At 40.3% G+C, this 11847-nt stretch overlaps 1 protein-coding gene across 1 annotated transcript in view; it reads left to right on the top strand.

The window, feature by feature from the left end:
* Positions 1 to 7618, top strand: part of LOC145393065 (uncharacterized) — a 42761-nt gene extending 35143 nt beyond the window's left edge. Inside the window, exons 10-15 of the mRNA XM_080267403.1 lie at positions 2359 to 2991; positions 3807 to 4042; positions 4618 to 4717; positions 6785 to 7035; positions 7145 to 7155; positions 7491 to 7618. Of these exons, the coding sequence (XP_080123529.1) occupies positions 2359 to 2991; positions 3807 to 4042; positions 4618 to 4717; positions 6785 to 7035; positions 7145 to 7155; positions 7491 to 7618 (1359 nt within the window). The remainder of the gene's footprint in view (positions 1 to 2358; positions 2992 to 3806; positions 4043 to 4617; positions 4718 to 6784; positions 7036 to 7144; positions 7156 to 7490) is intronic.
* The last annotated feature ends 4229 nt before the right edge of the window (positions 7619 to 11847 follow it).

The raw sequence follows: 11847 nt of genomic DNA, 5'->3' as shown, positions 1-11847 counted from the left end.
AATTTCCTAGTAACTCCATCTTCTAGTAACCTAATTTCCTAGTAACTCAATTGTCTAGCAACTCAGTTTCCTAGTAACTCCATCTTCTAGCAACTTAATTTCCTAGTATCTCAATTTCCTAGTAACTCAATGTCCTAGTAACTCAATTTCCTAGCAACCTCATCTTCTAGTAACTCAGTTTCCTAGTAACTCCATCTTCTAGTAACTCAATTTCCTAGTAACTCAGTTTCCTAGTAACTCCATCTTCTAGTAACTTAATTTCCTAGTAACTCCATCTTCTAGTAACTCAATTTCCTAGTAACTCAGTTTCCTAGTAACTCCATCTTCTAGTAACTTAATTTCCTAGTACCTCCATCTTCTAGTAACTCAACTTCCTAGTAACTCAATTTCCTAGTAACTCCATCTTCTAGTAACTCAATTTCCTAGTAACTCCATCTTCTAGTAACTCAATTTCCTAGTAACTCAGTTTCCTAGTAACTCCACCTCCAAGTAACTCAACTTCCTAGTAACTCCATCTTCTAGTAATTAAATTTCCTAGTAACTCAATTTCCTAGTAACTCCATCTTCTAGTAACTTAATTTCCTAGTAACTCAATGTCCTAGTAAGTCAATTTCCTAGTAACTCAGTTTCCTAGTAACTCAGTTTCCTAGTAACTCAGTTTCCTAGTAACTCCACCTCCTAGTAACTGAAATACTAGAAATGATGTAAACCAGCCTCCTAGTAACTCAAAATGATACTTCGAAAAATTGCTGGAGGGAGGGAGAGGGAGGGGTAGACCGAGGATGAGGTGGAGGGATGGAGTTGAGAGGTATATGAGGGAGGGGGGGGTGAGTTGGGGGGAGGGTAGTCGAATGGTGGGTGACAGAGTGACTTGGAGGCGTTTTGTCTGCGGCCACCCTTTGCGGGATTAGGGCGTCGGGCTATAGATAGATAGATAGAAATCGAACTAGTTGTCGTCTAGATAGATATTTTTAACGAGAAGGAAATGCGTCTGTTTGTTTAAAAAAAAAAAAGAATAAATAAATAAATAAATAAAATAAGATACATATAAATAAAATAAAGAAAATAAATAAATAAATAAATAACGTAAAGAAAGAAAATAAAATATATATATATATAAATAGAATAAAATAAATACATAAATAAAATAAGTAAATAAAACAATAAATACATATAAATAAAATAAAGAAAATAAATACATAAAATAAATAAATAAAGCACTTGGATCATCTGCGGCGTTCACCCAGGCGCCAAACTTCCTCAAACTACCTAGGAATATAAACTGCTTCTTTTAAATACAAAGAAAAAATTACAGCTATAAAAACAGCTCTAACTAAAATCATCATCTAACTCAGAATGCCTTAGAATTGCACAGAAATTAGTTAGAATGTTAATAGTGGAAATATAAACGTTCTTCTAACTAAGTCCTTCCTCGTCTAACTCAGCTTAGAAAATTATTCCGAATGTGTCAGAACTACATACTAATTTGAACATAAGTCAGTGAACTGCATGTGTTAAGGGATCTTTGTACGTGGCATGTGTTAGGAGTGTGACGCTGTCTGGTAGTGAGACCTTGGCAGTAGAGGAAGAGGATTTTCGCAGGCTCAAACGTACAGAAAGGACAATGGTTAGATGGATGTGCAGTGTGTTCTTGAATGCGAGGCCTGGGGGGGCTGGGTTTACGATGGAAGAGTTGAGAGGAAGGACGGGACTGGAGTGTATTGGCGTTGTGAGGAGGAGGGGTAGACTGAGATGGATGTGTAGTGCGTCCTTGAATGCGAGGCCTGTGGAGGCTGGGTTTACGATGGAAGAGTTGAGAGGAAGGACGGGACTGGAGTGTATTGGTGTTGTGATGAGAAGGGGTAGACTGAGATGGATGTGCAGTGCGTCCTTGAATGCGAGGCCTGGGGGGGCTGGGTTTACGATGGAAGAGTTGAGAGGAAGGATGGAACTGGAATGTATTGGTGCTGTGATGAGGAGGGGTAGACTGAGATGGTTTGGGCATGTGGAGAGGATGGAGGATGACAGTTGGGTGCGGAAGGTGAGATGTGTGAACGTCGGGGGTAGGGTTGCGAGAGGCAGACCAAAGAAGACCTGGGAGGAGGTCATAGAGTGTGACCTCAGGGATAAGATACTGAATAGGGAGGCTGCCAGAGATGGAGCAGTGTGGAGAGCATGCCATTAGGTGACCAAGGCCGAGTCAAGAAGTGTGACGGAGCCTTTATAAACGATACATACATACGACTGTGAGAAATGATAATAATAATAATAATAATAGTAGTAGTAGTAGTAGTATCAGTAATAATAATAATAATAATAATAATAAATAATAATAATAAACATGCGATATTCTGACAGGTGACGGACGGTGGGAGGGCCAGAAGTCGTCAGTCGTGGGATCGCAGTGGAGCCACGGGTCGTCGGGATAGTGGAGGCAGCCCGGTGGAGGAGGAACCCGTGTACAGCTCCCCAAACCCCGCTAACATCCAGTACCATCCCTCGCACTCAACGCACTCACGCACGCAATCCAACCTCTCCACGGAGCCCTTCAACCAGCTCCGCACGCAGTCCAACCTCTCAACGGAGCCCTCTAATCAGCTCATGGCCAATATGCTCCAGGGCTCCGGGTCGTACTTGAAGGACGAGCTCCACCCAGGGGCCCCTCTGCTCCCCCAGCCTTTGATCCCACCCCCCGAGGGCTTTGAGAAGGAGCAGGATTCGCCCTTCATCCCAGGCACCTCTCTCCCCAAGTTCCTGCCTCCCCCTCGCATCCCTCTCATCTCCCCCACCAAGGGCGCCCCCAGCTCGCAGATCCACGCCTACGAGTATGACCCAGAGGCGCCCCCGATCCCCCCAAGGAACTACACGAGGGAGGAGGCCGGTCTGCCCCCTCTCCTGGAAGGCGTGGGGCCATGTACCCCCCCGGAGATGAGAGACGCGCAGGTGGAGACAAGAGAGAGTGATGTTCCTGGGTCTACGAGTCATGATGAGGTGTGTATTTCTGTCACTAATTGTCTTTCTGTCTTGCTGCTGATTAGTCTGTCTACCTGTCTATCTATCTAGTTATTTGTCTGTCTAATTGGCCACCTGTCTATCGCACTGTTTGTTAGTTTGTTCGTCTGTGCGCTGGTCTCTTTCTCCTCTGTCTGTCTGTCTCTCTGTCTTTCAGGGTGTGCGTTGATCTGTACCTTCTCTGTCTGTATGCCTGTCTGTCTGCTTGTCTTGTTCATTAGTCTGTGTCTGTCTTTCCGTCTGTGCATTGTTCTGTTCCTCCTTCTCTGTCTGTCTGTGTATCTGCCTGCCTGTCTGTCTTGCATACTAGTCTGTCTGTCTGTCTGTCTTTCTGTCCATTGATCTGTCTATCTATCTATTTGTCTGTCTATCTATGCATCAGTCTCTCCCTCCTTCACTGTCTGTCCGTACACTAGGGAAATTACCTGTCTTATTTTCGTGAATGCGCACACACACACACACACACACACACACACACACACATACGTATTCTCGTCGGTTAAGGAAGCTCCCTAACGCCTCTTCCTAAGCGATTTATTTTGCTTGTTACACCTTACTGTCCTCTTCTGTGTTGCATAAATCCTTCCACTATCGCCATACTCAGCATAAATAACGTACAAAAGGATATTAACCAGCCATATCCAAAAATAAATCGCTAAGGAAGAGGTGTTAGGAGAGCTTCTTTACCCAGCAACCATCATCCTTTCCTTTCAGGTTCCTAAGTCTCTCTCTCTCTCTCTCTCTCTCTCTCTCCATTTATCTATCTATTTATCTATCCATCCATCTATCCCCAGTACACCCGCCTCACCCGCCAGCCCTCCACCTCATCGTCCCAGCTCACGGAATCCGCGGGGTCAGAGGTCAGCGTCCCGAACGTGTCCCGCCTCCGTCGCCGCTTCCATGACCTCCTCGACGATGCGTTCTCCCTCCTGCACGGTCAGCGCCCCGGAGATAAGGTCACGCCCCTCACCACCCCCTCCCCCCCCAGGAAAGGTCGTGCGAGGTCAGCCGCCGTACAGCAGAGGTCAGTGTGTGTACCTTCAGGACGTGTATGTGGTTTGATACGTACATGATGTTTGATGATGATGGTAATGATGATGATGATGATGGTGGTGATGGTAGTGATGATGATGATGATGATAATGATGATAGTGGTAATGATGGTTGTGGTGATAGTGATAATGATGATGATGGTAATGATAGTGATGATGATGATGGTGATAGTGATGATGTTGATAGTTGTAATGGTGGTGATGATGGTGATGATGATAATGATGATAATAATGATGATGATGGTGGTGGTGGTAATGATAATGGTGATGGTGGTAATGATAATGATGATGGTGATAGTGATGATGATGGTGGTGGTGATGGTAATGATAGTGATGATGATGATGGTGGTGATGGTGATGGTGGTGATGATGATGGTAATGACAGTGATGATGATGATGATGATTATAACGATGATGATGGTGGTGGTAATGATAGTGATAATGGTGATGATGATGATGATGATGGTGATAGTGATGATGATGATGATGATGACGATTATGATGATGATAATGATGATAGTGATGATGATGATGATAACTTCTTTCTTCACAGGGTATACGAGATCCATGAAGAGGAAGGTGAAGGAGGGGGTGAGAGGCCTTGGTCAGTAGCGGCAGTACACGGCTCAGTACAGCCTTGGAAGGATGCACAGGTAAGTACAAGAAAAAACAAACAAACAAACAAACAGTATATTCATGCACCTTCCACAAACAGGTAAGTATAAAAAAAAGTAAAAAAACACAAAAACAAACACAGTATATTCATGCACCTTCCACAAACAGGTAACAAAAAGAAAACAAAAAACAAACAGTATATGCATGTACCTTCCACAAACAGGTAAATATAACATAAAGGAAAAACATAAAAAAACACAATATATTTATGTATCTTCCACAAATATGTAAATATAAAAAAAAAAAAAAGAAAAGAGAAAAACACAATATATTTATGTATCTTCCACAAACATGTAAATATAACAAAAAGAAAAACACATAAAAAAACACAATATATTTATGTATCTTCCACAAACATGTAAATATAACATAAAGGAAAAACATAAAAAAACACAATATATTTATGTATCTTCCACAAACATGTACATATAACATAAAGAAAAACACATAAAAAAACACAATATATTCATGTACCGTCCACAAGCATGTAATTATAACATAAAGGCAAAAAAAACACACAAGCAAACACAATATATTTATGTATTGTACCTTCCACACAAGAGACTCACCAGCAAGTTCAATCCTTTCACGCCTGCCAATCTCCACCTGCTCTCCCGGACACACCACACACACACACACACACACACACACACACACACACACACACACACACACACACACACACACACACACACTAAATCAGCATTATCTCACAGTCAGTCTACCTCAAACACCACTACCTCTCCTAGGCACCCACGTATCACAAACACTGCACAGGATGGAGTTACTTCCCACGCCCTTGTGGCAAATCGCACAAGGCCACTCTCCCTCTTCCTTGACAGTACCGCCACCAGCCCTAGACACCATCACTTTTGTTTTATCTGCATCAACTCTCAAGCCCTTGTGCCCCATACCATCTCTCCACTTCCTAAATCTTTCCTCCGTCTCTCCATACCATCTCTCCGCTTCCTAAATCTTTCTTCCGCCTCTCCATACCATCTCTCCACTTCCTAAATCTTTCTTCCGCCTCTCCATACCATCTCTCCACTTCCTGAATCTTTCTTCCGCCTCTCCATACCATCTCTCCACTTCCTAAATCTTTCCTCCGTCTCTCCATACCATCTCTCCACTTCCTAAATCTTTCTTCCGCCTCTCCATACCATCTCTCCACTTCCTAAATCTTTCCTCCGCCTCTCCATACCATCTCTCCACTTCCTGAATCTTTCCTCCGCCTCTCCATACCATCTCTCCACTTCCTAAATCTTTCCTCCGCCTCTCCATACCATCTCTCCACTTCCTAAATCTTTCCTCCGCCTCTCCATACCATCTCTCCACTTCCTAAATCTTTCCTCCGTCTCTCCATACCATCTCTCCCCTTCCTGAATCTTTCCTCCGCCTCTCCATACCATCTCTCCACTTCCTAAATCTTTCCTCCGCCTCTCCATACCATCTCTCCACTTCCTAAATCTTTCCTCCGCCTCTCCATACCATCTCTCCACTTCCTAAATCTTTCCTCCGCCTCTCCTTTCATTCTCTGCAGTCAGCACCACATCATCAGCACACAATTCATCCCACGCGAGTCCATTTCTGAAGTCACGTGAGAGGGCTTCAAGTACCATGATAAACAACAAGGGACCCAAGACTGACCCCTGATGCACCCCACCAACATTCACGGAAAACTCTTCACTCAGATCTCCATTCACCCGTGCCTCGCTGTGAGCACCCACATACATGGCCATACCCACCCTAACCAGCCACTCCTTGATAACATTAAATGCAGTTGGCGATGATGATGATGATGATAGTAAATAGAACTGTAATGATGCATGATATTAATAAGAATAATAAAAGTAAAATTATTGTTATTATCATTATTATTATTATTATTATTATTATTATTATTATCATCATCATCATTATCATCATCATCATCACCACCACCACCACCACCAAAATCTTTCCGTCCAATACAGTCTCCCTAACACCTATTCCTCAGCGATTTGTTTTACCATACCTTATTATTCAAACCTCTCTCTCTCTCCCAGATCGTAGGCGTCATACCCTTAGAGGAAAAGTCGCCCCGCTCAGCCTGGGGTGAGGGCGGGACTCGATCTAGCGTCCGTCCAGGCAGCGCACACCCCGCCCGACCATCCAGGGCCACGGCGGCATCCAGCGGTCGACCCTCCAGCGCTCGACCGTACAGTGGAAGGCCTGGCAGCGGTCGAAGCGGTCGGAGTATCACCCCCGTAAATTACCCCCCGACCAGCCCCGACCGTACCGATGGAGCTGCGGTTGTGTTTGCGAATGGTTGGTGGTGGTAGTTGTGGTGGTTGTGGTAGTAGTAGTAGGTGGAGGCGTCGTGGTGGTTGTAGTAGTCTGTGTTTTCGTAGTAGTAGTAGTAGTAGTTATGGTGGTGGTCGTCTGTGTGTGTGTGTGTGTGTGTGTGTGTGTGTGTGCTCTGAATACTCCTTTCTTTCTTTCTTTCTTTCTTTAAGGAGAAGAAGTTACCTTTATGTATTTATTATTTCTTTATGTCTATCTATCTATCTATCTGTTTATTTATCTACGAATTCACTAACTATTCCTTTATCTATGTCTATTATCTATTTATCTATCTCCCTATCTATCTATCTACTAATTTACTAACTATTCCTTTATCTATCTGTCTATCTATCTATCTATCTTTATCTATCTACTTACAATTCCTTTATTTATTTATTTTTTACTTATCTATCTATCTATCTATTGCAGGAGAAGAAGGAGTAGACCCAGACACGGGCCTCAAGGCGTCAGACCCCGCCGTCCCCCTCATCAGAGCCATCAAGGAGGAGCTGAGGAGGTTCAAGTCGAGTGTGACCTCTGAGTCGTCCTCCACGTGACCCTCGAACCACCTTAAGTGATAGATATAGCCCTTTTTATCTATCTATCTGTCTATCTATCTATCTATCTATCTTCTCTTGCCTCTAAGTCGTCCTCCACCTGACCCTCGAACCACCTTAAGTGATAGATATAATCCTTTTTGTTTTATCTATCTATCTATCTATCTGTATATGTATGGTTGTTTATCTATCTATCTATCTATTTGTCTATCAATCTATCTATCTATGTCACCTCCACCTCACCCTCGAGCCAGCTTAAGTGATAGATGTAACCCTTTTTACTTTATCTATCTATCTGTCTATCTATCTATCTATCGCCATCTTCACTGGACCCATCCTATAATGAGATATTCCCCTTTTTATCTATCTGTATCTATCTATCTATCTATCTATTGCCATCTTATTTGGCTATAGTCAGGATGCCGCGGTAGGCGAGATGACCCTTCCAGTATCTCCCTAACACCTTTTCCTAAGCGATTTATTTTATGACACCTTACCGTCCTATTCTGTGTTACGTAAATCTCCCCTAACACCTATTCCTAAGTGATTTATGAGCTTGATAGATAGACAGATAGGTGCATTAGATAGATAGATAGAGCGAGATAGATAGACAGATAGATACATCGATAGATTAGGGATAGTTCAGATAGATAGATAAATTAGATAGATTAGATACATAGAAAGATTGATAGATAGACAAATAGATAGTGGAAATAGATAGATAAATAGACAGATAGATAGATAGAAAATAGACAGAAACCTAATATCTTAATTTTTTATCCACATAAAATGAAGGATTAATTATACGCAATTATTATTATTATTAATATTATTATTATTATTATTATTAGTTTTATTATTATTATTATTAGTTTTATTATTATTATTATTATTATTATTATTATTATTATTATTATTATTATTATTTTATTATTATTATTATTATTATTATTATTATTATTATTTATTTTTATTTTTTTATTTACTCCAAAAATTTTCCACCATTAAATTTTTCGTCCATGAGATGCGTATATTCGAAAAAAAAAATCTATAAGGGAATTTTTTATTTGCTGAGATTAGAAATTCTTTTTTTTTTTTTTTTTTTTTTTTTTTTTGAGAGAGAGAGAGATTTATCTGTTTGCTTATTGTTTGTTGATAGAGAGATAGTGTTGTTTATTGTTTACTTAGTCTTATTTATTATCTTGTTTATTGTTTACTTAATCTTTTGTTTATTGTTTACTTAGTCTGTTTATTGTTTACTTGTTTATTGTTTACTTTGTCTTGTTTATTGTTTACTTGTCTATTGTTTACTTATTCTTTTGTTTATTGTTTACTTTTTTATTGTTGACTGTCTTGTTTATTGTTTATTTAGTCTTGTTTATTGTTTACTTAGTCTTGTTTATTGTTTACTTAGTCTTTTGTTTAGTCTTATTTATTGTTTACTTAGTCTTGTTCATTGTTTACTTAGTCTTGTTTATTGTTTATTTGTTTTTTGTTTATTGTTTACTTGGTCTTTTGTTTAGTCTTGTTTATTGTTTACTTGTTTTTTTTTATTGTTTACCTGGTCTTTTGTTTAGTCTTGTTTATTGTTTACTTAGTCTTGTTTATTGTTTACTTGTTTTTTGTTTACTTTGTCTTGTTTATCTTGTTTATTGTTTCTTAGTCTTGTTTATTATCTTGTTTATTGTTTACTTAGTCTTGTTTATTGTTTATGTGCCAAATGTAGCTTTCATAATTGTTTAAGTTAGATATATAGGGATTTGTTGTTTCTTCCTTGTCCTCTTTCCCTCCTCCTCCTCCTCCTCCTCCTCCTACTCCTCCTCCTCCTCCTCCTCTTCTTCTTCTTCTTCTTCTTCGTCTTCTTCCTTTTCGTCTCCTCCTCCTCCTCCTTCCTCAGTTTCTTTGTATTATTATTATTATTATTTATTATTATTATTATTATTATTATTATTATTATTATTATAACATCCTCTCCTCCATCTCCTCTCTCTCTCTCTCTCTCTCTCTCTCTCTCTTTCTCACCCAAACAATGACAACGACACAAAAAAATGAATGAAAAGTAGAATTCAAAAATATCTCTAAGGTTTTTAAAAATTAGTGTGTTTGTAATTTTAATATAAATAAAAAAAAAGATAAGTCATTGAGTTTTTATGTACTGAGAGAGAGAGGGAGAGAGAGGGAGAGAGGGAGAGAGGAAGTGGAATATTAGAGGAGGGGAGGGAGGAAGAATTAGCGAAGGAGGGAAAGAGGGAGGGAGGGAGGAGAGAAGGGTGGGGAGGAAGGAGGGAGGACTGGAGGGAAGAGAGACTAAGATGAAGAGGAAGGGAGGAAAGAAGGAAGGAAAGTGAGAGGGGGTGAGTGGAGAAAGGAAAGAAGGAAGTAGGAAAAGTTGGAAAGGAAGGAGAAAGAAAGAAGGAAGGAAGAAGAGAGAGAGACGGAGGAAAGGAGGAAGGAAGGGGAGAGGGGAGAAAAGAGAGGGGGGAGGGGGTAGCTTCCGGTGTAGGTGTCAATATGTGAGAGAGAGAGAGAGAGAGAGAGAGAGAGAGAGAGAAGGGGCGACCTACCCTAACTGTTGACAATTGTAGGGCTCAAATTACGAGAGAGAGAGAGAGAGAGAGAGAGAGAGAGAGAGAGAGAGAGAGAGAAATTTTGTTTGTGAGAAAATATATATTAATCTGAGGACACTGCTTCAATGTGTGTGTGTGTGTGTGTGTGTGTGTGTGTGTGTGTGTGTGTGTGTGTGTGTGTTAAAAGTCACTAGTCTGGATCTTTAGAATTTGCGAATATGAGCGTGTAGGCGAAGGATGGTACGCTACAGCCCTTCCGTTTTCGTTAACAGATCCCTTTAACAACAGAATGGCCTCCATAATTTTCTCTTACTAGCTATGCACGATTTTATTATACTGTATTTCATTTATTTATGTACTTTGTTTATCCCTGTGTTTATTTATTTATTTATTGAAGGGTTAAAAAGATCATTCGTTAACTCTATCACAACGGTTTTTTTTTTTCAAAGTCAATTTTATTCTCCGGAGGCAGCAAGAATAATTTAATACGTCATTGTACTGAGTGGGAAAAACGTATATAAGTTTTTAAAATTATATTAACGTGGAAATACCGAAATATTTAAGAATTAAACGAAAAACTTGGCGAATCGGAAACGTACTCCAATTTCCCGCGCTTTTCCCATGGCTAGGGCGCATTTCGATACTGTTGTGTTTTTACAGGATCAAATTCCACCATTACGATTCTCCCCGTGATTTTAAGCCTTATTTTTCCTTTCCTATAGGCGGTTTTGGCGTGAAAATAATAATGGTTTAAAGTGATCTGTCTGGCGTGAAAGGCTGGGTAGTATAAACCTCAGTGACAGGTGGAATAAGGGTAATTTTTGCGGGAGTTTAAAATGAAATGGGGAGACCAACGTAGGCTTTATGTTTATCGTCATTTTAGCCTTTATGTCCCCGTTCCTAAAGGCGGCTTTGCCTTATATATAAATTAAGCCGTAAGGGGAAAAGCCTGACTTGGAGGAATGCGTAATATGAACTTTAGTGAGACGAGGCGTAAGGTTGATTTTCCCAAGTTTTAAAAAATGTAAACAGAAAACGAGCCCAAACCAAGATGGCCGCCCGGGAAAAGGGGTAGACTGTATTAAGTTCGCGTTGTAGATATTTTACGAGTTTGGCGGGGTAAATAATTAACGAGTTTCTTGAGGGTTGTGTGAGTACGTTTCCCACCGTTATTTTAAATGATTTTCTCGCGTTTAAATGGCTTTTGAAACAGGTGGCTTTATTGCTGTTGTTTTTTTTATTCCAAGGTCTATATGATTTGATTTTATATTATTATCTAATTTATTTTTACTGTCTATCTGTCCAACCGTCCATCTGTCTGTCTGTCTATCTATCTGTGTCCCTGTCTATCTGTCTGTCTGTCTATCTATCTGTGTCCCTGTCTATCTGTCTATCAATATGTCTATTTCGATCTTTAAGTTTGTATAATATCCATCCTCCATGTCTATCTATCGAGCTATCTATTTATACAACTCTCCATCTTTATCTATCTATCGATCTATCTGTCACTATCTGTCTCCATCTCTATCTATTTGTAAGTCTATATCCTCTCTCTCTCTCTCTCTCTCTCTCTCTCTCTCTCACTTGTGGGAAATAGGGGGACAGACAGGGAAACAGGTGTCACGTGATCTGTCTGTCTGTCTGTCTGTCTGTCTCTCTCTC

Source organism: Coenobita brevimanus, chromosome 23 (assembly GCF_032717465.1).
Source record: "Coenobita brevimanus isolate Jiangsu-jjx chromosome 23, ASM3271746v2, whole genome shotgun sequence".
Taxonomy (NCBI): Eukaryota; Metazoa; Arthropoda; class Malacostraca; order Decapoda; family Coenobitidae; genus Coenobita; species Coenobita brevimanus.
This window is presented reverse-complemented; position numbering and strand designations above follow the sequence as displayed.